The 23,207-nt window shown below is 45.5% G+C and overlaps 3 protein-coding genes across 5 annotated transcripts; 1 reads left to right on the forward strand and 2 right to left on the reverse strand.

Annotated features, from left to right (window-relative positions):
- Positions 1-125: 125 nt before the first annotated feature.
- cdc25d (cell division cycle 25 homolog d) lies at positions 126-7,290 on the reverse strand. The gene is given in 13 exon segments (XM_042316225.1): positions 126-403; positions 1,331-1,365; positions 1,368-1,447; positions 1,606-1,898; positions 3,095-3,193; positions 3,539-3,601; positions 3,808-3,915; positions 4,092-4,250; positions 4,391-4,424; positions 4,707-4,749; positions 5,153-5,274; positions 5,489-5,670; positions 5,869-7,290. Coding segments are annotated over 13 exon segments (1,404 nt in total). The 5' UTR covers positions 5,929-7,290; the 3' UTR covers positions 126-277.
- Positions 7,291-7,666: 376 nt separating this feature from the next.
- On the forward strand, positions 7,667-15,609 carry pi4k2a (phosphatidylinositol 4-kinase type 2 alpha). 3 transcript variants are annotated; one of them, XM_042316228.1, is made up of 10 exons: positions 7,667-8,166; positions 10,465-10,665; positions 11,074-11,205; positions 12,394-12,547; positions 12,677-12,735; positions 12,937-13,036; positions 13,229-13,362; positions 13,464-13,523; positions 14,161-14,258; positions 15,398-15,609. In XM_042316228.1, the coding sequence occupies exons 1-10, from the start codon at positions 7,828-7,830 to the stop codon at positions 15,459-15,461; spliced, it is 1,341 nt and encodes a 446-aa protein (XP_042172162.1). In that variant the 5' UTR covers positions 7,667-7,827; the 3' UTR covers positions 15,462-15,609. The 3 variants fall into 3 exon arrangements, with proteins under 3 accessions (XP_042172162.1, XP_042172161.1, XP_042172160.1); XM_042316227.1 differs by lacking the exon at positions 15,398-15,609 and adding an exon at positions 10,729-10,770 and having other exon boundaries at positions 7,669-8,166; positions 10,465-10,623; positions 14,161-15,256; XM_042316226.1 differs by lacking the exon at positions 15,398-15,609 and having other exon boundaries at positions 7,670-8,166; positions 14,161-15,256.
- A 205-nt stretch (positions 15,610-15,814) lies between these two features.
- Positions 15,815-19,418, reverse strand: avpi1 (arginine vasopressin induced 1). The gene is made up of 3 exons (XM_042316229.1): positions 19,195-19,418; positions 17,558-18,055; positions 15,815-16,772 (listed from the first exon to the last, which is right to left on the reverse strand). Exons 2-3 carry the CDS (start codon positions 17,926-17,928, stop codon positions 16,544-16,546), a joined length of 600 nt encoding a protein of 199 aa, XP_042172163.1. The 5' UTR covers positions 17,929-18,055; positions 19,195-19,418; the 3' UTR covers positions 15,815-16,543.
- Positions 19,419-23,207: the final 3,789 nt, after the last annotated feature.

The following is a 23,207-nucleotide window of genomic DNA, read 5'->3' on the forward strand; positions in this document are numbered from 1 at the left end:
GCTTGTTTTTATATGTATTATAGGCTACTAATATGCTTCCATATCGTCCTCTCTCTGTCCCTTGCATGAAAAAGGAAGTTTATTATGTCACAATATAAGGCCATGATAATGACACATTCTTTTTGTATTGAAACAACTTTATTGATAACTCATTTCAAAAGAGATCTGCAACAACCACCTGATACCAATCTATCCAATCTGACAGCAGACTGTAAGGGTGGCAGTCACCATTGTCTAAAGGGAACCGTAGAAACTTGGTATGCAAGCAAGTGTCTAATCAGTGAGTCTTGTAGAGCGGCAGTCTCCTGTGGAGTCGTGACTTGGTCTTCCGTCTGAATCGTCCCAGCTGCTCTCTGTACTCCCTGTGGAGCATGGGAACATAGCCACGCGGCTCACACAGCTCCTAGAAAGGCAGATAAATAGACAGGCAGACAGACAGACAAACAGGCAGACAGATTGAAAGACAGACAGACAGACAGACAGACAGACAGACAGACAGACAGACAGACAGACAGACAGACAGACAGACAGACAGACAGACAGACAGGCAGGCAGGCAGGCAGACAGATTGAAAGACAGACAGACAAACAGGCAGACAGATTGAAAGACAGACAGACAAACAGGCAGACAGATTGAAAGACAGACAGACAGACAGACAGACAGACAGACAGACAGACAGACAGACAGACAGACAGACAGACAGACAGACAGACAGACAGGCAGGCAGACAGGCAGGCAGGCAGACAGGCAGGCAGGCAGGGGAACAGAGGGAAAATGCATTGAAAGCTTTTATGAATAGGCTGAATAGAAGATCATTTGGAAATGAATACCCCCCCCCAAATGTCTAAATCATGGGGGTGGGGGTCATGGCTGAGACCTTCAGGGTTGTGTCAACAACACTCTGTGTTGTAACTAGAAACAATGCTCTTGTTTATTCAGAGAGTCAAGGGAAAATGAGAAATGCTTAAAAGAGAGTTTGTGATTCACTGCTCTGAGACATCGAATATGAAGAAGACACTGTTTCGCTTCGTAGTGATTTTAGTACAATACCTCTAGCAACCTTGTCAATAGGTGAAGCTGTTGGACTGACAGGGATCCAGGCTCAAGTGTCAGTCGTAACTATCCCTCCCCCCTAAAATTTGCTACACTATTATAAGTAGGAAGTATACATTGATTATGAAGAAACTGTCCTATTACATCTCAGTTTAAGACATGCTTCATAATGTAGCGACTGGACAACCCTCTTGGCGTAACGCTGGTTAAGTTGTTGTAGTGACAGCGATCGGAGCTACCCCTGAATTCGCTACAATGATGTACTTAGGAACCGTACCGGGTAGCAGGAGTAGAAGTGTCTGTAGCCCCCTCCAGCAGGTACAGCTCAGGGTAGAAGAGCAGAGGGTAGAGGGAGGCATGGAGCGCTCTGTCCAGCTCTCTCAGGTAATGACATCTACAGGGGAAAGGTGAGAACAGCCAGTATCAGGATCCAGAAGTTGTGTATGTTTGTGGGATGAGGGGGTGCATGCAGCGTGTGGGTGGGAATGTGTGTGTGTTTCTCTGTTTGTGTGTGTGTTTGTGTGCAGACGAGTGTGTGTGTTGTTCTCTTACAGCCGCGGGCCCCTCTCTGATGAGAACTCGCAGTGGAACACAATCAGTTTCCGTGGCGATGACCCCTCCATGGGTGACCCCTGTTCTGGTGGCGTGGTACCACTTCCGGGTGAATGTGACTGTGAGCTGGACCTCTGTAACACTCCACCCATGGAAGTATCACTGACGCCTGGATCTGGAGCCTGTCCAGGGGGGCTGGTGGGAGCTCTGCCCCAGGAGGAGAGCTGGTAGAGGGCAGGGAGCTGGAGTAAAGCCCCCTGGATCTGAGCCTCGGTGTGGAGGTTGTCTGCCCCCTATGGGACACATGGAGAACAACATAAATAAATAAATGTATATATAGTACCAGTCAAAGGTTTGGACACACCTACTCATTCAAGGGTTTTTCTTTATTTTTAAAATATTTGCAGAATAATAGTGAAGACATCAAAACTATGAAAATAACACATATGGAATCATGTAGTAACCAAAAAAGTATTAAACAAATCAAAATATATATTTGATTCTTCAAAGTAGCCACCCTTTGCCTTGATGACAGCTTTGCACACTCTTGGCATTCTCTCAACCAGCTTCACCTGGAATGCTTTTCCAATAGTCTTGAAGGAGTTCCCACAGCACTCCATTACTCTCCTTTTTGGTCAAATAGCCCGTACACAGCTGGAGATGTGTTGGGTCATTGTACTGTTGAAAAACAAATGATAATCCCACTAAGCGCAAACCAGATGGGATGGCGTATCACTGCAGAATGCTGTGGTAGCCATACTGGTTAAGTAAGTGTGCCTTGAATTCTAAATAAATCACAGAGAGTGTCACCAGCAAAGCACCCCCACACCATCACACCTCCTCCTCCATGCTTCACGGTGGGAACAACATGCGGAGATCATCCGTTCACCTACTCTGCGTCTCACAAAGACACGGCGGTTGGAACCAAAAATCTCAAATTTGGACTCATCAGATCAAAGGACAGATTTCCACCGGTCTAATGTCCATTGCTCGTGTTTCTTGGCCCAAGCATGTCTCTTCTTATTTTTGGTGTCATTTATTTGGGCTGCAATACTACATGATTCCATATGTGTTATTTCATAGTTTTGATGTCTTCACTATCATTCTACAATGTAGAAAATAGTAAAAATAAAGAAAAACCCTTGAATGTGTAGGTGTGTCCAAACGTTTGACTGGTACTGTGTATATATAATAATAAACCAAAACCTTGACCATAATATTGATGAAATGTATTTTATTATACATAATAAGTTAACGACTGACTGGTCTGATAACTTATGACCTACTGTATGGGCCTGCTCATCTGAGTCCTCTACATATATATATATATGTGTGTGTAGAGGACTCAGATGAGCAGGCCTATACAATAGGTTATAAGTTATCAGACCAGTCAGTCGTTAACTTATTATGTATAATAAAATACATTTCATCAATATTATGGTCAAGGTTTTGGTTTATTTCTCTATTTGGTTTACTCAAAAAACATCACCCTGATGTGTCCACCGTGGTACTCATAAGGGTAGCGACAGTCTATGATGAGGAAGTCTCCCACTGTACCGCTGTACTGTCCTCTTAGCAGAGACGCCACCTGCAGGCCAACAGGAGAAATGCACCTCCAGTTTACCACAGCAACGGTAACAACCTGGCAACAGTACGAGCAGGAGACAACCCTCTAGATACCATCGCTAACAGGATGTTGAAGTCCAATAAGCAGTGTTGTAGTCCACATATGTATCGGATGTGGATATCCTTTATGATTATGATGAAGAGGATGAAGGAGAATATAGAGAGAACATAGAGAGTGGGAGTGGAGAAACAAGGGAAGGAAGGAAGGAAGGAAGGAAGGAAGGAAGGAAGGAAGGAAGGAAGGAAGGAAGGAAGGAAGGAAGGAAGGAAGGAAGGAAGGAGAGATGGAGGAAAGGAGAGGACTTGCTGTTTGGGCTGAGACGCAGTGAAGATCCTGGTGTTCCACTCTCTCTACTGGTAACAGTAGTGGCTGTGGACACACACACACACACACACACACACACACACACACACACACACACACACACACACACACATTAAACATATTGTTCTAGCACAGCACTAACACACCAGATTCAGCCAATCAAGGGCGTGTCCTAGCCTACTATCACCCAGCTGGGGGGAAAAAAAACATTTTTTACAACGTTGTGAAAATGTTGATGTGAGGTTGCACACCTTGCTGTAATCTCCTGTCAGGGTGTGGTCCTCCATGGTAGAACCCAGGAGGCTACTGGGAGGGAAATGCCGCCTCCTGGCCCTGACCCGCCGTACAGAGAGCAATGCCTGATGAGATACATTGTTTTTAACCAGACTTCATGAAACTAATATGGCACAAATGGGCCCCAGGTTTATAGGGGGATCCTATGTTTATCATTCTCTACCCTCCTCCTGACGTGTGCACTTGTATGTAGGGGTGCAAACTTCAGGGAGCATGGTGGAACACTGCAAATGGATCTCACCTCAACATCTGGCAGCTCCACATCACCCTGACAGACACGCAAGGCTCCGCCTCCTGGCGGGGAACTCTGACCTTGACATCTGAGACCCCTGACCCCTGGGTCTGACCTCTGAACTGCAGCGCTGCAGAACCGGGTCGACAGCTTCACACGCAGACGCTTCTGGACAACCAGAACCAGAACATCACATGATGATGTTCCTGAATATAGTTAGAGCCCAGAGTTGTTCCAGTCAGGTCACTCTGTTCCAATTCCAGGACCTTATTGATTATTATTCCCTCAGTTTCTGTGTAAATACTCACCATTTTGGGAGCAGAACATGCAGGGGAGAGAAACCTATAAAGTAAATGGTACAAGGATTGAAAATGTAATTCAGACAGCAGACAGGATGTGCTGAGGGAAGGACGGCTCCTAATAATGTCTGGAATGGAGTCAATGGAATGATATCAAACACATGGAAACTATGTGTTTGATGTGTTCCATACCATTCCATTCATTCCGTTCCAGCCATTACTATGAGCCGTCCTGTCCAAATTAAGGGGTCATCAGACTCATGTTATTTGTAGGCACCTAATAATCACTTTGCAATTTTTGCTAATAGAATCCATGTGTCCTCACCTCTCTCCCCTTCTCCTGTTCCCGGAGTCTGTTAGGACATTACCTACATAGAGAGAATATTGTGGGGAAAAATCTGACTTAAAATCTTTGAGAATAATTTATTTATCAAAAGGGAAGCTACACATGTAAATGATTCACAAACTGAAAAGTCATGCTCAACATAAGATATACAGAGATTTAAATTCTGGACAACCTGGATTTAAATCTCAATATTTTTGTCCCAAATTGCACCCTGTTCTCTATATAGTGCACTACCTTTGACAGGGGCCTACATAGGGCTCTAGTCAGAAGTAGTGCACTATGTCGGGAACAGTGTCCCATTTGGGATTGACCCAATAGTTCTGCCTCTGATGCACTCTAACTCTACCCAGCGTCATCAAGCCACGAGGAACCGCTAATCATTCATTAGGATATTTCCCCGTCTGTCATCCAGAGCTTGCCCAGACCTGTCGGCGTCTCGTCTCCCTGGGGGGCAAGCCCTCTGCCACAAGTCGAACCCGGCGTGGGCCCAGGGGGACTGGGAGTCACTAGCTCCGGCGTCAGTCGCAGCTTTCTGCGCGGGGTGTCGCTGTGGAGTGTGAAATTAAAGTTTGTTTTTTAACTAACAAAGATCAAAAGATTTTCAACTATATAGCAACTGGATTTGATAGTCTCCAGTCGCTCTGTTACGCACAACGTCCCAAAGTGCCCACATTGTATTATTTATATTATTCCACATCTCCTAGCCTACACATAGCTTTCTTTAGCTTTTAAGTAACCGTGATAATTGTGTGTGTACTCACGCGCCGTCGTGGCATCGGAGGCTCTTTAGGCTGAAGGAGAGCTCGGATACAGGTGAGGGTCCGGTGCCCGGTGAAGGTGACAAGCTCCAAACGGTCTCGTTGTGTGACGGACCCGGTAGTGCGTCTCCCGGAGAGATTTCATTCCCAAGTACATTGAATGTCTCCATTCCTCGTCGCCTATTCTATCACAAAACAAGAGCAACGAATTATGCTTATTTAGAAGTAATCAAGATGTGCCTCAATTCTGTTAAACGTCATGCGTAAAACTACAATCATGCGTCAAATTAGAACCAGCGAACATACATAAGTCTACACAATATGCATACTATCAAGATACACTATTTGCGAAAAGCTTTTCCAAAAGTGTTCCCACGTCTCACCTGTGTGATGATGATTATGTTATGGGTCTCCATCCTACCATCACAGCAGAGCTGTTTCATTCAGCCCCTTCCCCGTGGCAACCGTGGTTGCTACAACAAGCCAGCTAGACCGGGCATGCATGGGGCACGTCCCCGCCACCCTCACCAACCAAGCGGCCCTGTTTATCTCTCATTTCTCCCAAAGTGTTTACTTGTTCACTACCCTTCACTGATTTGAAAGGAAATTACTAATACATATACTGTTGGTTATGTTTAGCCTATACCCACACAGTCCTTTAATGAATACTTATAGAAACTCTCCCTCTATCCCATCCTCCACCAATCCAGTGCTTTTAGATTTGTGGGAAGTAGTGAACGAGTAGTGAACCTTTTCTACTTCAGTAGAAAGGAGATTGGACGCACCCATAGCCGAGTCACCAACCCAAAACACTGACCGGCCAGGCGGCCACCCACGGTGACTGTGTTGGTGGTGGTTCGTTCCCGTGGTAACCTATCCGCGGGATGATGCGGCATTTTTTGTTATTATGAGGAGCTCCTTCACCTCATGGGGCATATTAAGTTACACAATAAAAAAACAATAAAAAGTTACACAATTGCCTACAGGCTAAGTACGAAAAATAAATGTTGAGACTTCCAAAAGGTGGCCTATGTCCTTCACTGAATAGTAGGCTAAAGTTGGTGATATAAAGGTGTTTGGATATACGAAGATATAATGCGATATTAGGCATTTCATGTTATCACATTTCTGACACAAGGCCTATCTGAGACTAACTATACACTGTTTTATTATCTCTCAACTTCCTGGTTAAATAACAAATTACATTCTAATTGTTCCCCCTCTGGAAATGAATTCATTTGGTCATCATTTACCACTAGTCCATTGATCTGCAGCCATTCTACAAAATCTATAGCCCTATACTATGGCTATGCTATATGCTGCTTGCACACAATGTAAACATCTCACCTCTACAGAATGACTACCTCTAGTTGGCTTATTATAGGGCTATGCGCATTATAGGGCTATACGCATTATAGGGCTATACACATTATAGGGCTATACGCATTATAGGGCTATACACATTATAGGGCTATATGCATTATAGGGCTATACGCATTATAGGGCTATATGCATTATAGGGCTATACACATTTTGCATTAAGTGAACCTTATAGCAGTCTTCTTCCATGACTGATAGTAGGCTATTGATAGAAGGCTATGTTATTAATACAATACTTATTTTCAGTGCTTTCAAAAGCCATCATCTGACTTGCCTAGTTAAATAAAGGTTAAATTAAATTAAATTCAAAGTCGAGGTCGCTACTCCTAGTGGTGTTCCTGCAGTGTGGTCGTCAAAATGTATTAAAAAACACGTCCCAGGGATGTGTCCTTTGGGGACCTCTAACAGAATGTGACTGGCAGAACGGGTGTTGTATGTGGAGGATGAGGGCTGCAGTAGATATCTCAGATAGGGGGGAGTGAGGCCTAAGAGGGTTTTATAAATAAGCATCAACCAGTGGGTCTTGCGACTGGTACACAGATACGGCCAGTTTACAGAAGAGTACAGTGATGTGTCATATAAGGAGCATTGGTGGAAAATCTGATGGACATCGGTCCCGGATGAAAACGTTTGAATACCACTGATTTATAAAGAGTTTTGATTCGTTGCCTTGTATTTAAATCGTGTGGCACTTTTTTGTTACGTGCTTCAAGGGGGTGTTAAGACTCCAGCCAGTAGTTGCGTGTACAAAGAACCTTGACGGCCGGATGATAGCTCTGATTGGCCAAACACTCCAACAATCACCAACTGGGCCCGCCTCTTCCCGGAAGCTGACTGTCAGCTGATTTGTTTTTATTGACAACAGTGACGTTACATTATCGGTAAATATCCTGAACACAAAAGCTCATCCCTTCGTCTTTCCCCCTTTTCTCTCTACCCATCTTTCCTCCGCGTACCCCGGTATGGACGAAACTAGTCCGTTGGTTTCCCCGCTACGGGACTCCAACGACTTCAGCTTCTGCCCCACCGAGCCCACCAGTCCCCGGGGCGGATTTGGAGGCACGCCGGGCTCGGTGGTTCGCATCCCGGCCGGGAGTCCGGAGCGCAGCCGGGAGAGACAGCCGTTGTTGGACCGGGACCGAGGAGGTTCACCGCGGGATACGCATAGAAACGACTTCTCGGAGGATCCCGAGTTTCGAGAGATCATCCGCAAGGCGGAACGCGCCATCGACGAAGGGATCTATCCGGAGAGAATCTACCAGGGATCCAGCGGCAGCTACTTTGTCAAAGATTCACAAGGGGTAAGAAAGAGTGAAAAGCATTGAAAGGAGATCACAATCGATCGATTTAGCTAGGTCACCTGAACAGCTATGGATTGCATGTCGTCATATTTAGCTAGCATATATCAAAGATAAGTACGACACTTTGTTTTATTGTTTATGAATGACATCAAGGAGATTGACAAGTCCATTAGTTCTCATCCTTGAGTAATGATGTCTTGTGCGTCTTTTTATTGTCCAGAAGGCTACACTGTTGCAGGTAAATTCCTCCCATCTCACTTTGTACTCTAAAAGTGGACAAGGCCTCTGGTTTGTTTCCTTCAGTTTGACCTGTAAATATATCCTCCCACCGGAGAAACCGCCCGGGGAAACAGGTGTCTAACTTCAACCTCCATTGTCCTGTTTGTTCTCTCCAATGTGGCCCCGTTCTGGTGTTGTTTATTGACTGTACTTCCATACAGTAGAGTTGACCCAGTTACAGTCTAGCCAATCTCTTATCTGGAACAGCTGTGTCACTGTGGCAACACCAGCTGAGGAGCCTAGTGCCCTCTACTCACTCTCATGTGTTGGCCTCGACTCGCGGATAGACTTTGTGTGTGTCTGTGTAACGCAGGGACAAATGACTCACAAATGGCACTGTATTCCCTATATAGTCCACTACTTTTGACCAGAGCCGGAACACACATGTACACTCCCACACAGCTTCACGCAACACAGTCTATCCGTCTGCATCGGCAATCAGTCATTGTTGCGCTGAACTCATGGGGTTGTAATCACCCACACACTCTTGGTAATAATGATGAATTGTCACGAGGTTTGTTGGGATGGAAAATAGTGCTCTTTCTATTTGATTGAGCTCCAGTCTAGAGAATTCTAACCAAAATCTAATCTTTGGATAGAAACATGAGGGAGAAGCAAACTATGGTGACTTGGTGCACAGACATAGACCTAGTACGAGTAGCAACTTACCCAACATTTATCATCATCTGAAACTCCACGATGCGGTCACATTTGTTGGTTAAAAATGGAAGTGTCTCTGTGGACTTTGGAAGTGTGGGGGAATCCACCAGATTTCACTTCCTGTATGTGTAATTCCAAACAAGCACATTGTCTACCGGAATTCAGCCAGGTCTGTCTATAGTATTGTAGCGACCCTGTGTGTATAAGCGCAGATATCTGCTCTGCCATGAAACATGCTCCTGTGGCAGTCGAGTAGTTAACAGAACAGTGTTACAGTATGAAGCATGGTAGTAGTTAACAGAACAGTGTTACAGTATGAAGCATGGTAGTAGTTAACAGAACAGTGTTGGTACAGTATGAAGCATGGTAGTAGTTAACAGAACAGTGTTGGTACAGTATGAAGCATGGTAGTAGTTAACAGAACAGTGTTGGTACAGTATGAAGCATGGTAGTAGTTAACAGAACAGTGTTACAGTATGAAGCATGGTAGTAGTTAACAGAACAGTGTTGGTACAGTATGAAGCATGGTAGTAGTTAACAGAACAGTGTTGGTACAGTATGAAGCATGGTAGTAGTTAACAGAACAGTGTTGGTACAGTATGAAGCATGGTAGTAGTTAACAGAACAGTGTTACAGTATGAAGCATGTAGTAGGTAGTAGTTAACAGAACAGTGTTGGTACAGTATGAAGCATGGTAGTAGTTAACAGAACAGTGTTGGTACAGTATGAAGCATGGTAGTAGTTAACAGAACAGTGTTGGTACAGTATGAAGCATGGTAGTAGTTAACAGAACAGTGTTGGTACAGTATGAAGCATGGTAGTAGTTAACAGAACAGTGTTGGTACAGTATGAAGCATGGTAGTAGTTAACAGAACAGTGTTGGTACAGTATGAAGCATGGTAGTAGTTAACAGAACAGTGTTGGTACAGTATGAAGCATGGTAGTAGTTAACAGAACAGTGTTGGTACAGTATAAAGCATGGTAGTAGTTAACAGAACAGTGTTGGTACAGTATGAAGCATGGTAGTAGTTAACAGAACAGTGTTGGTACAGTATGAAGCATGGTAGTAGTTAACAGAACAGTGTTACAGTATGAAGCATGGTAGTAGTTAACAGAACAGTGTTGGTACAGTATGAAGCATGGTAGTAGTTAACAGAACAGTGTTGGTACAGTATGAAGCATGGTAGTAGTTAACATGCAGCACCTGTGGAGAAATTTCTCCCTGTCTCCTCTGCATATTGTAACTTCACTCATCCCATCTTTTACCAATGTTACATTTGTTCACAGCACAGGTGAGTTTGCAATTAGAAAATGCCCACCTAAATCTCTCTCTCTCTGACTCTCTGTTTCTCTTTGTAGAAGATCATCGGTGTGTTCAAGCCTAAGAACGAGGAGCCTTATGGTCAGCTGAACCCAAAGTGGACCAAGTGGCTCCAGAAGCTGTGTTGTCCCTGCTGTTTTGGACGGGACTGTCTAGTCCTGAACCAGGGTTATCTGTCTGAGGCTGGGGCCAGTCTGGTGGACCAGAAACTAGAGCTTAACATAGTACCCAGGACCAAGGTAGGGAGGGGTTAGACACACACACTGAACCAGGGTTATCTGTCTGAGGCTGGGGCCAGTCTGGTGGACCAGAAACTAGAGCTTAACATAGTACCCAGGACCAAGGTAGGGAGGGGTTAGACACACACACTGAACCAGGGTAGTCTGTCTGAAGCCTGTGCGATCAGAAACTAAATACAGTCCCCGGGGCCAAGGTAGTGGTTAGACACACACACTTAGGCACGCAGGTACACACACAGGTACTGGGAGATCCTGCATCAGGGTTCTCTCTTGCTTTCCTTCACTCTCTCACACACTCTCTCTCACACTCTCTCTCTCTCTGTCTCTCTCTCCTGTCCTCTCTCTCTACATCTTCTTCACCCTCTCCTTCTCTCCACTCTCTTGCCCCCCACCCCATCTCTCCACTAGGTTGTGTACCTGGCCAGTGAGACGTTTAACTATAACGCTATAGACCGGGTCAAGTCCAGGGGTAAGAGGCTGGCTCTGGAGAAGGTACCCAAAGTGGGACAACACTTCCACAGGATCGGCCTGCCTCCCAAGGTACATCTGCTGCTTCCTGGTTGTGTTCCAAAGGGTACACTATTCCCTTTATAGTACATTACTTAGTTCACATACTATTCTTGAACTACAGGCCGCCCAGAGGGAAATGCAGGATGAAGGGTTTTTAAAGTGAATCCTTAATTGAGACTTTACTCTAAAACTTCTCCATTAGGATCTGTGATTTCCTCTAGATTTATGATGACCAGTCTGGTGGACTCTCTCTGTCTGTCTAACATAGTCCAGGACCAAGGTAGGGAGGGGTTAGACACACACACTGAACCCAGTCTCTCTGAAGCCTCTCTCTCAGAAACTAAATACAGTCCCCGGGGCCAAGGTAGTGGTTCCCACACTCTCTCGCAGGTACACACAGGTCTGGGAGATCCTCTCAGGGTTCTCTCTCTCTCCTTCACTCTCTCTCACACTCTCTCTCTCTCACACACTCTCTCTCTCTCTCTCTCTCCTCTCTCTCTCTCTCTCTTCTCTCACCCTCTCCTCTCTCCTCTCCTCTCTGCCCCCCACCCCATCTCTCCTCTAGGTTGTCTCTGGCCAGTCTCGTTTAACTATAACGCTCTCGGGTCAAGTCCTCTCTCTCTGGCTCTGGAGAAGGTACCCTGGGACTCTCTCCCAGGATCGGCCTCTCCCAAGGTACATCTGCTGCTTCCTGGTTGTGTTCCAAAGGGTACACTATTCCCTTTATAGTACATTACTTAGTTCACATACTATTCTTGAACTACAGGCCGCCCAGAGGGAAATGCAGGATGAAGGGTTTTTAAAGTGAATCCTGAGACTTTCTCTAAAACTTCTCCATTCTCCTCTCTGATGACTCTCTCTCTCTTTCCCACCCTCTCTCTTTCTCTGCTCTCTCCCACCTCTCTCTCTCTCTCTTTCCCACTCTCTCTCTTTCTCTGCTCTCTCCCTCTCTCTCTCTCTCTCTCCCACCTCTCTCTCTCTCTCTCTCTCTCTCCCACTCTCTCTCTCTCTCTCTCTCTCTCCCACTCTCTCTCCTGTCTCTCTCTCTCTCTCCCACCCTCCTCTCTCTCTCTCTGTCTCTCTCCCACCCTCTCTCTCTCTCTCTCCCACCCTCTCTCTTTCTCTGCTCTCTCTCCCCCACCCTCTCTCTCTGTCTCTCCCACCCTCTCTCTCTCTCTCTCTCTCTCTCTCTCTCGCTCTCTCCCTCCTGTCCTCCAGTTGGGTTCGTTCCAGATCTTCGTTGAGGGCTTTAAGGATGCAGACTTCTGGCTGCGGAGGTTTGAGGCAGACCCCTTGCCAGAGAACACCAATAGACAGATGCAACTACAGTTTGAGAGGCTGGTGGTCCTCGATTACATCATCAGGAACACAGGTACGTAACCAAGGCAATGACGGTGAAGAAGGACAAGCAGGCCGGCTGACACCTGTGTGAATATGTGAAATAGTGATGTGGAAGGTGCATTAAACTCTAACACCTCTCTGTCTCTCTCTGTCTCCACAGATCGGGGAAACGATAACTGGCTTCTAAAATATGACTGTCCCATGGACCAGGGAAACCGGGTAAGCACACACACACCCACACACCAGAACAGGCACTGAAACCTTGTGTGTGTGTTCCTTTTTCGGTGTCTGTTCGGGGGGGGGGGTGTACTCTTATGCACTTATGTCTGACTCAGAGTGCTCTCTTTCCACCTCTCTGTCTACCCCCCTGTCTATCACCCCTCCTCTCTCCCTCCTCTCCGCTCCACTCTCTCTGTCCAGGACACAGACTGGGTAGTAGTGAAGGATCCTATCATCCAACTAGCTGCTATAGACAATGGACTGGCCTTCCCTCTCAAACACCCCGACTCCTGGAGAGCCTGTAAGCATCGCCTTCTGCCTCCTCAACCAATCACTGAACAGCTTGTAGAGATGCTCTGACCAATCACAGAGCAGTTTGTAGAGATGCACTTTCCCACTGACCAATCACAGAGCCCCCTATAGAAATGCACCTTCTCTGTGACCAATCATTGCATTTCTCACTAAAGTTTGTTAATTTTTTGACCAATCGTAGACCCGTTCTACTGGGCGTGGCTGTCCCAAGCCAAGGTTCCATTCTCCCAGGAGATAAGAGAGCTGGTTCTTCCCAAACTGGCTGATCCCAACTTTATCAAAGATCTGGAGGAAGACCTGTACGAACTGTTTAAGGTGAGGAGGAGGAGGGAGACAACTTCAAACAGAATTGATTATCCAATCTTTGATGGTGTTTCTATTTTGATTATTTTTGACCCTTGACCTGTGTGTTGCAGAAAGACCCAGGCTTCGACAGAGGGCAGTTCCACAGGCAGATAGCTGTTATGAGAGGACAGGTATGTTTTAAATACACCATGCCTCTTTTTAAATAATATATCCAGGAAAACTTCAATTAAACACAGAGTCTCAAAACGCCGCCTGTCCATTTTTAATAGCCTGGGAATCGGCACACATTTCAGCAAATAAAAGCCGGGTCTAGATGAATTGTTTACAAGTGAAAGTCGGTGAGTAACGTCATTGGATGAGACAGCAGTGTGGTTTGACGTGGTCGGCTCAACTACAGCCGATACGAGAGACTGAAGGAGCGAGAGAATGGTGCAGAAACATGAACTCTGGGGTTACTAGGCAGTCTAGTCTCTGCAAGTCTAACCTGCGATGGATGTGTTACTCTGTTTATACTGGTCACAATAAACCGCGTGGTAGTCTTCTCAACCTTTTTATTGGGCAAAAGCTGTGCGCATTAAGGAAATAGAAGCCTGGCTCTAATAAGCGCCGGTCGTGTTCAGTGATTGAAGCTAATAAATGTTGGGCTGTTAATTGAAGTTAACTTGGAAATAACCATGTAGAAATAACGTCTCATTCTTTGTAGATCAGTCAGTCACAATTGACCCACAATGCATCACAGATGTCATGCCCTTATGGAGAGTATCCAACCTGTCGGTCTCACTCTCACCCCCCTCTCTGGTGGCCTAGATCCTGAACCTCAGCCAGGCTCTGAAGAACAGTAAGACCCCCCTCCAGCTGGTCCAGATGCCTCCAGTTATAGTAGAAACAGCCAGAGCACCACAGAGGGCCAACAGTGAGTCTTACACACAGAGCTTCCAGAGCAGGAGACCCTTCTTCACCCGGTGGTAGAGGAGGAGGAGGAGTGAGCAAGTGTGTACGTCAAATGTATGTGTGTAAAGGGCAAACGAGTGAGGAGTCTCTCCGCCCCCCGCCCCACCCTCTCCTACCCCCAACGGACACAGACGGTATTGAGAATGACTGAGGAAGACGAGGAGGACTGAGGACAAAAGGAAGAGAACTCATATCCCTCCGTCTGTTTGTCTCTGTGCCTTGTGTGGATGTCAAAGATGATGATATATCTTCCTATAAGGAATGGAGTCTGTATGATGGGCTTAGTAAACTCCCTTTCTATGGAGTTGTCCCAAAAGGAGCCCTATTCCCTAGTGCACTACTTTTGACCAGGGCCCATAAGGTTCCATTTGGGAGACAGACACTTAACTCAGCCACTGCAGTTTTAAAGCCTCTCTCTCTCTCTCCCCCAGTTTGGGTGAGAGGTGGTGTTGCATTCCTTATGACGGCCACTCTGTGGACAGCAGCAGCCATGCGGACTCATTGCTCTCATGGCTCTCTACTGCCCCCTTTGTCTTCAGATGAGGAACTGCAAGGTACTGCAGCGCGTTGACGTTTTAGGGGGCCACATTTGGAGAAACGACTACTTTTCCCCCTTTCTGAAAATAACAGGGGAAAAGTAGATCAGATTTTCCTCTCCGCCATTCTGTAGTCAAATACATTTAAGATGTCTCCCATTGCTTCTGTTTACTTTGATTTCTGGTAATTCTTTTTATAATTTTTCATTCTTGTGGGAGAAAGATGGACACGTTTTTTTGAAAACACACTATCAGGACTTCCTGTTGCCACAGATTCTAACTGACCTGAAATGTATTGTGACATTTGCACTGTATAATTTGTATGTAATATATTTAATGAAAGATTATAACAAAACTGTATTACATTAATACCATGTATCTTCTCGTTTGTTTTGATAAATGTGTTTTTATTTAGAGAGAAGACTTTATTCTTATTTTCCCCCTCACTTTATTTGGTGAGGACATTCATCTATTTGTTAGACAAACCTATGCACACAAATACATATAGGCAAGTTTACTTTGCCAGTTGTAGTAGAAACAGCCAGAGCACCACAGAGGGCCAACAGTGAGTCTTACACACAGAGCTTCCAGTGCAGGAGACCCTTCTTCACCTGGTGGTAGAGGAGGAGGAGGAGTGAGCAAGTGTGTACGTCAAATATATGTGTGTAAAGGGCAAACGAGTGAGGAGTCTCTCCGCCCCCCGCCCTCCTACCCCCAACGGACACAGACGGTATTGAGAATGACTGAGGAAGACGAGGAGGACTGAGGACAAAAGGAAGAGAACTCATATCCCTCCGTCTGTTTGTCTCTGTGCCTTGTGTGGATGTCAAAGATGATGATATATCTTCCTATAAGGAATGGAGTCTATATGATGGGCTTAGTAAACTCCCTTTCTATGGAGTTGTCCCAAAAGGAGCCCTATTCCCTAGTGCACTACTTTTGATTTGCATGTTTATGTGTCAACCATAACCCTTAAGCGGATAGTTCACTCAAACTAAATCTTAGTTTTATTCATTAGTCCACTGTTGGACCACTTTCAGTACAGAGTGATAACTGTCCCGTGTTTTACATCACAGTTAATGCTGTGTAAATGTCTTCCCATGTTGTTTACACCTGTCCAAGTCCTTTCAGGTTTAGTTGTAGGCGATCTACCAGGTATAGCTTTGTTATAGAGAGAACCATTTCTAGTGTTACTGGCTTTTCTACGAAGTCCATGCCTTTGGGATTTTTGGACCACACACAGGCCGTGTTCGAGAGGATCAAAACCGCAATGTATCATGGGCAAACTGACCGACTGAACTACAAATGATGAGTTATTTGATGCAAGGGGATTCGACAGTCGCCTGCAGTCGTTTTGATGCTCTCGAACACAGCCATAGTCACCTGCCGATAGTGTTGTAGATCGGTCTGTCTGCTCTGATCAGTCAGTGAACAGTGACTGAGCAGGATTGATAATGCTCTCAAACAGTCATTGTGATGTTGCCAGTTCTCTCCCTTCCTTTGGTTAAAGTGACAACGTCTCGACAAGTAAGGTTAGGTTGACAGTATGGTCGAAAACGTACTTCATTTAACTCCACACATGGCAACTCTGTATTGAACGACACCTCGCTCTGATTGGTGGGAATGGAAAAAGGACCAATCACAGAGCAGCTTTACGACATGTTTTAAGTTCAGCAGGCCAGCGCTCATTTCTCTCCATTGGCTCAGTGTAGAATGCGATGGAGGTAGCGTTCTGGGTCCCTGGTTCCCTCCTGCCTCGTCGCAGCCCCCAGCCTCTCCAGATGGGGTCTCTCTGAGGGCTTCTGTGCGTCCGTCAACTGGGCGCCCCCCTCTGCACCTGTCGACCCTCCAGGGAGGGGGTCCAGCTCTCCAATATCACTGGGGTCCTCCTCTTCATTGTCCTCCTCAGGGTGGTCCAAACCCTCCTTAATCCTGGAAGGAGAGGAGGGAAAGCATAAATGGGAGAGAAGGAAGGAAAGTGTGAGGGAAGGAGAGAAGGGAAAGTGTGAGGGAAGGAGAGAAGGGAAAGTGTGAGGGAAGGAGAGAAGGGAAAGTGTGAGGGAAGGAGAGAAGGGAAAGTGTGAGGGAAGGAGAGAAGGGAAAGTGTGAGGGAAGGAGAGAAGGGAAAGTGGGAGGGAAGGAGAGAAGGGAAAGTGGGAGGGAAGGAGAGAGGGACGTCTCTTTAAAACAAAGTCACAGTGGAAACATATCTGGAAGTGGTATTTTAGGCCCAACCCTGCTTCTACCTATGCGGTTGCTTCAGGGCCTGTATGTATCAAAGCTTTCAAAGTAGTAGTGCTGATTTAGGATCAAGTTTTGCCTTTTGGATCACAAAGAATAAGATTAGATGGACATGGGGGATCTGATCCAAGATCAGCACTTCTACTATGAGATGCTTGATACATAAGGGCCTCAGATGTGCAAACACTGACATGGGATAGAAGAAGAGACCATTAGAAGCCTGACTACCACTAATCTAATCGATCTGTCAGTTAAACGTAAGTTAAATGTGGAGAGTCTATCTAGTCAGGTGGAGGATGTAGTTAAAGGATTTGAGCTGATCTGTCTGTTGATGCCAGACCAAATACCCTTGACCTGGTTTCCACTCTCTTTAATTATCTGTCTCTCTGTCTCCTCTTTCCTTCTCTCGTTGTGCTCTCTCTCTCCATCTGTCTCTAACTCCTTTCTCTCCCTTCTATCCCTCCTCTCTCTCTTACCTGAGGTGTCCAAATGCTTTCAGCAACTTGGGTTCTCTGTGTCCCTCCGTCCTGATACCACTCCTGCTTCTGGCTCTCACCCTGAACCCCACCAACGCCTGGGCCAGCCCTGCATCCAGCTCTCCCTCCTCCTCCTCCTCCTCCTCTTCCCCTCCTCCCTCTCTCCCTCTGTCTCGCTCTTCTCTGCCCCACACCAGTCTTGCCCGCTGCTCTGCGTCCCGGTCCCCGGCCACATGGAACAGCCGTCTCAGCTGACGCAGATTTACCCCCGCGAAGATGTTGGAACATCCCGACTTCCTGCTTCGCCTCTTTTCAGGCTGCCAGAGCAGGGACGGACCATCCACCACAGAGGGGGGTTCCGGGTCCTCCATAACCCTCTGAGAGAGGGGAGATGGAGGGGTGAGGAGGAGAGAGGTAGGGATGAGGTAGTAGGAGGGATCAGGTTGATGAGAGATGGATTGAAAGAATAGAGGGATTCCAAGACAACTCTGTCAGCACCTGCAAACAAACAGACATCAATCATTAGCTAAATGTCGCTAGCCCCTGACCTGGGCTGGCAACTGCCCAGCAACCTAGATAGTCTGTTTGTGGGATGACAGCATTATCCTTGAGCCTCAGACCACACAATGTCTGCATCCCAAAATAGCACCCTATTCCCTATATAGTGCACTCTGGGTCCTGGTTAGAAGTAGTGCACTACATGAGAATAGGGTGCCATTTGGGATGTAGCCAAAGACACTCTGTAGGTTGTCAAGGAAACACACGCACACATGCAGTTTAAGCCTGCTTAGAGAGGAGGGAGAGGAAGGAGAGAGAGAGGGGATGGGGGGAGCGAGGGAAAGAGGGAGAGAGAGAGAGGAGGGGAGAACAGAACGTTTAAAAGCTGGTTGTTGACTCCAACAAGGGATAAAGAGTGGATGTTGGACTGAGGCCCTTTGTGTTGTTACTAAGCAACAGTGAGACATTATCTTACAGTTCAACTATATTACAAGGCACTTGTATTAGTATAACACTGGCACTGTCTGAAACACTGATGTTGACAGAAAAAAGTGAAAGCAAAGGTTAAACAAAGCAACGTTTAATGAGAGAGGGTGGTGTCTATCAGGCGGAGGTCATGGCTTCATTTTCATAGACACAGGGCTGGCCACAGATACAATGAAGCATGACACTGTCTGATGCGCTAAGATTAGTAAACCTAGTGTAAAATCATGTAATTATAAGTAGTATATAAAATGACCAATTGTTTACATAATGAGTAACTTGATGAATATCATAGATAATAGCCTACATCAAGTACCAACAATCATTATTATGCTTGACAGTCACAGGGGCAGCCACTGAAATGCGGGAATGCCTAGTTATGCCTGGAATTATAATTGACCTTCCCACCCAGCAGCGAAGCGCAATCTGCTCCATAGGCGCGCATTTTGGCGAACAGTTTGCTGCGGGCCGCAAGATGTTTCACGATCGAACATATTTGCTTATAGTATGCCTACCAATAACGTACAAATAATGCTTATAAAATAGCATGACATGTTGTAAATCAACATATAACGTTACCTGCACAACAAAATCAATGAGCTATTAGTCAAGCGGATTTGCTGCGTGACAGCATCATAGAGATTATAAACTCTTACCCCTTCAGCAAGTGAACGCAGTAAAATCTGACACCTGCTCAGGCTCTGAGGAGATGTAGCCTACTGCGCAGATATGGAATTCCATATGGAAATTGACATTCTCCGCTACTTTATAGTAGCCTTCTTCTGCTGTCAAAGACGAGAAGCAAACAAAGTTTTTCTGTGTAGTGTGCGCTTGAGCCCTCACAATGAACTCTCTCTCTCACTATCTCATTCTCTCTTTGTCTCGCTCGCTCTCTCGACAACCAATAGCAGCACTTGGGACACACCACTCCCGTCCTATTCGACCGGGGCGACCCCTTTCTGACCAATCACAGGCTTTGAGAGAGACGCGTCAGCAACTGTTTAGATCACACAGTGTACAAGGTGTGATCTGACATTGACGTCATCGGCGCGTGTGCTTACCTCAAAGCCAGGGTTGCCATGTCATGGAGCATATTATTAAGCACCCAATAATAATCATTTTCATGGAAAACTTTTCTTCTGTCGTTACAAATTACGTCGATATTCCTTCTTAATTCGCTAGCTAACGTTGTTGGGGAAAAGGGTTTATTAGAGAAATGTGTCAAATCATCTCTTGCTGCAACAGAAATGTTGACCTAGTTTTCTGAACCTGTGGGAGGGTTTTTGAGAGGTTATTGTTATTTCATATGGACCTGGCAACCCTGCTCAAAGCAGCGGGGAAGAAACCATCAGGAGTGTAATTCATCCATGTGCCATTCCTCCTCCACAGACATATCTATAATCATCACCATAACAGTGTGTAACAAATTGTGTAAGACAGGGTAAATGCGTCCGCATGCGTCAGTTCGGCCTGCGTCTAGCCGAAGTCAGTTAGGCGAACCGAACTAGTGTGGTCCCATGCACTCAAAATGCACTGCTCCAAAAAATAAAGGGAACACTAAAATAACACGTCCTAGATCTGAATTAATGAAATATTCTTATTAAATATTTTTTTCTTTACATAGTTGAATGTGCTGACAACAAAATCACACAAAAATTATCAATGGAAATCAAATTTATCAACCCATGGAGGTCTGGATTTGGAGTCACACTCAAAATTAAAGTGGAAAAACCACACTACAACTGATCCAACTTTGATGTCATGTCCTTAAAACAAGTCAAAATGAGGCTCAGTAGTGTGTGTGGCCTCCACGTGCCTATATGACCTCCCTACAATGCCTGGGCATGCTCCTGATGAGGTGGCGGATGGTCTCCTGAGGGATCTCCTCCCAGACCTGGACTAAAGCAGTCTGTGGCACAACGTGGGGTTGGTGGATGGAGCGAGATGTCCCAGATGTGCTCAATTGGATTCAGGTCTGGGGAACGGGCGGGCCAGTCCATAGCATCAATGCCTTCCTCTTGCAGGAACTGCTGACACACTCCAGCCACGTGAGGTCTAGCATAGTCTTGCATTAGGAGGAACCCAGGGCCAACCGCACCAGCATATTTTTTTTTTTTTTTTAAATTTTTTTTTTAACCTTTATTTAACCAGGCAAGTCAGTTAAGAACACATTCTTATTTTCAATGACGGCCTGGGAACAGTGGGTTAACTGCCTGTTCAGGGGCAGAACGACAGATTTGTACCTTGTCAGCTCGGGGGTTTGAACTCGCAACCTTCCGGTTACTAGTCCAACGCTCTAACCACAAGGCTACGCTGCTGCCCCATATGGTCTCACAAGGGGTCTGAGGATCTCATCTCGGTACCTAATGGCAGTCAGGCTACCTCTGGCGAGCACATGGAGGGTTGTGCGGCCCCCCCAAAGAAATGCCACCCCACACCATGACTGACCCACCGCCAAACCGGTCATGCTGGAGGATGTTGCAGGCAGCATAACGTTCTCCACGGCGTCTCCAGACTCTGTCACGTCTGTCACATGTGCTCAGTGTGAACCTGCTTTCATCTGTGAAGAGCACAGGGCGCCAGTGGCGAATTTGCCAATCTTGGTGTTCTCTGGCAAATGCCAAACGTCCTGCACGGTGTTGGGCTGTAAGCACAACCCCCACCTGTGGATGTCGGGCCCTCATACCACCCCCATGGAGTCTGTTTCTGACCGTTTGAGCAGACACATGCATATTTGTGGCCTGCTGGAGGTCATTTTGCAGGGCTCTGGCAGTGCTCCTCCTGCTCCTCCTTGCACAAAGGCGGAGGTAGCGGTCCTGCTGCTGGGTTGTTGCCCTCCTACGGCCTCCTCCACGTCTCCTGATGTACTGGCCTGTCTCCTGGTAGCGCCTCCATGCTCTGGACACTACGCTGACAGACACAGCAAATCTTCTTGCCACAGCTCGCATTGATGTGCCATCCTGGATGAGCTGCATTACCTGAGCCACTTGTGTGGGTTGTAGACTCTGTCTCATGCTACACTAAAGTGAAAGCACCGCCAGCATTCAAAAGTGACCAAAACATCAGCCAGGAAGCATAGGAACTGAGAAGTGGTCTGTGGTCACCACCTGCAGAACCACTCCTTTATTGGGGGTGTCTTGCTAATTGCCTATAATTTTCACCTGTTGTCTATTCCATTTGCACAACAGCATGTGGAATTTATTGTCAATCAGTGTTGCTTCCTAAGTGGACAGTTTGATTTCACAGAAGTGTGATTGACTTGGAGTTACATTGTGTTGTTTAAGTGCCCCCTTTATTTTTTTGAGCAGTGTACATTTCTTGAATAGCCTTTCTGGATCTCTTCAAATAGCCATCTACGGCCGAACAAGAAAGTGACAACACGCCCAAACATGGAAACCAAGGTAAAGTTGGTTTTATATTCACACGTTCGGATATTCAACAGACATTCATCAAACATTCAACAGATATTAATCAAACATTCAGACATTTGCCAAAAGTCATTTAAAATTGTAAAAATCAATAACTAATTCACCGTTTGTCACAGATACATAACAATAGATATGATTTATTCTATAAATGTGTAGTATACTTTTACAACCTTTGCTTTGAGTCGACATTCAAGGTCTGACTTGATAGAAATACATAACATCTATAAGATGCCATTTCTGTCACGTGTGTTCGCTCTCCGGCCTCTAGATCACCAGGCTGCTCCTTATGGCGCGCACCTGTCACCGTGTCAATGTGTGCTCGCTCTCCGGCCTCTAGATCACCAGGCTGCTCCTTATGGCGCGCACCTGTCACCGTGTCAATGTGTGCTCGCTCTCCGGCCTCTAGATCACCAGGCTGCTCCTTATGGCGCGCACCTGTCACCGTGTCAATGTGTGCTCGCTCTCCTTGTTGCATATACACTGACTCTGCGTGCAATGAACGCAAGAGAAGTGACACAATTTCACCTGGTTAATATTGCCTGCTAACCTGGATTTCTTTTAGCTAAATATGCAGATTTAAAAATATAAACTTCTGTGTATTGATTTTAAGAAAGGCATTGATGTTTATGGTTAGGTACACATTGGAGCAATGATACCAACCGCATCGATTATATGCAACGCAGGACACGCTAGATAAACTAGTAATATCATCAACCATGTGTAGAACAAATCATACCTAGTTTGATGTTTCTGTGACAAACGGTGAATTAATTATTGATTTATACCGCTTTAAAGGGCATTTTATAGATTTAATGTATTTTTATCAAATCAAAACTTGAATGTTTACTCAAAACAAAAGGATGTTAAAGTATGCTAGACATTTATAGAATAACTCATACTTAGTTTCATGTTGCTGTGACAAACAGTGAATTAGTTATTGATTTATACCTCTTTTAATGGCATTTTACAGATTTTATGTATTTCTATCAAATCAAATCTGGAATTTGTGTTCAAAACAAAGGTTGTAAAAGGTTGTAAAAGTATGTTAGACATTTATAGAATAAATCATATCTAGTTTGATGTTTCTGTGGCAACTGTGAATTAATGAATGATTTATACAGTTGAAAATGGCATTTTATAGATTTGATGTATTTCTATAAAATTAAAACAGATATTTTTTTGTGTACTGTTTTATAAATTTTATTTATGTATATATGAATTACAAATCATCCTTTAACTAG

The sequence above is a fragment of the Oncorhynchus tshawytscha genome, unplaced genomic scaffold (assembly GCF_018296145.1).
Source record: "Oncorhynchus tshawytscha isolate Ot180627B unplaced genomic scaffold, Otsh_v2.0 Un_contig_2871_pilon_pilon, whole genome shotgun sequence".
Taxonomy (NCBI): domain Eukaryota; kingdom Metazoa; phylum Chordata; class Actinopteri; order Salmoniformes; family Salmonidae; genus Oncorhynchus; species Oncorhynchus tshawytscha.

Excerpts from the sequence above, each read along its gene's own strand:
- pi4k2a (XM_042316228.1), top strand. The coding sequence starts at position 7,828 with ATGGACGAAACTAGTCCGTTGGTTTCCCCGCTACGGGACTCCAACGAC. Across the intron at positions 12,736-12,936 it reads CCATGGACCAGGGAAACCGG|GACACAGACTGGGTAGTAGT; the intron begins GTAAGCACACAC and ends CTCTCTGTCCAG. Across the intron at positions 14,259-15,397 it reads ACAGCCAGAGCACCACAGAG|GGCCAACAGTGAGTCTTACA; the intron begins GGCCAACAGTGA and ends AGCACCACAGAG.
- avpi1 (XM_042316229.1), bottom strand. The coding sequence starts at position 17,928 with ATGGAGGACCCGGAACCCCCCTCTGTGGTGGATGGTCCGTCCCTGCTC. Across the intron at positions 16,773-17,557 it reads AAAGCATTTGGACACCTCAG|GATTAAGGAGGGTTTGGACC; the intron begins GTAAGAGAGAGA and ends CTCTCCTTCCAG.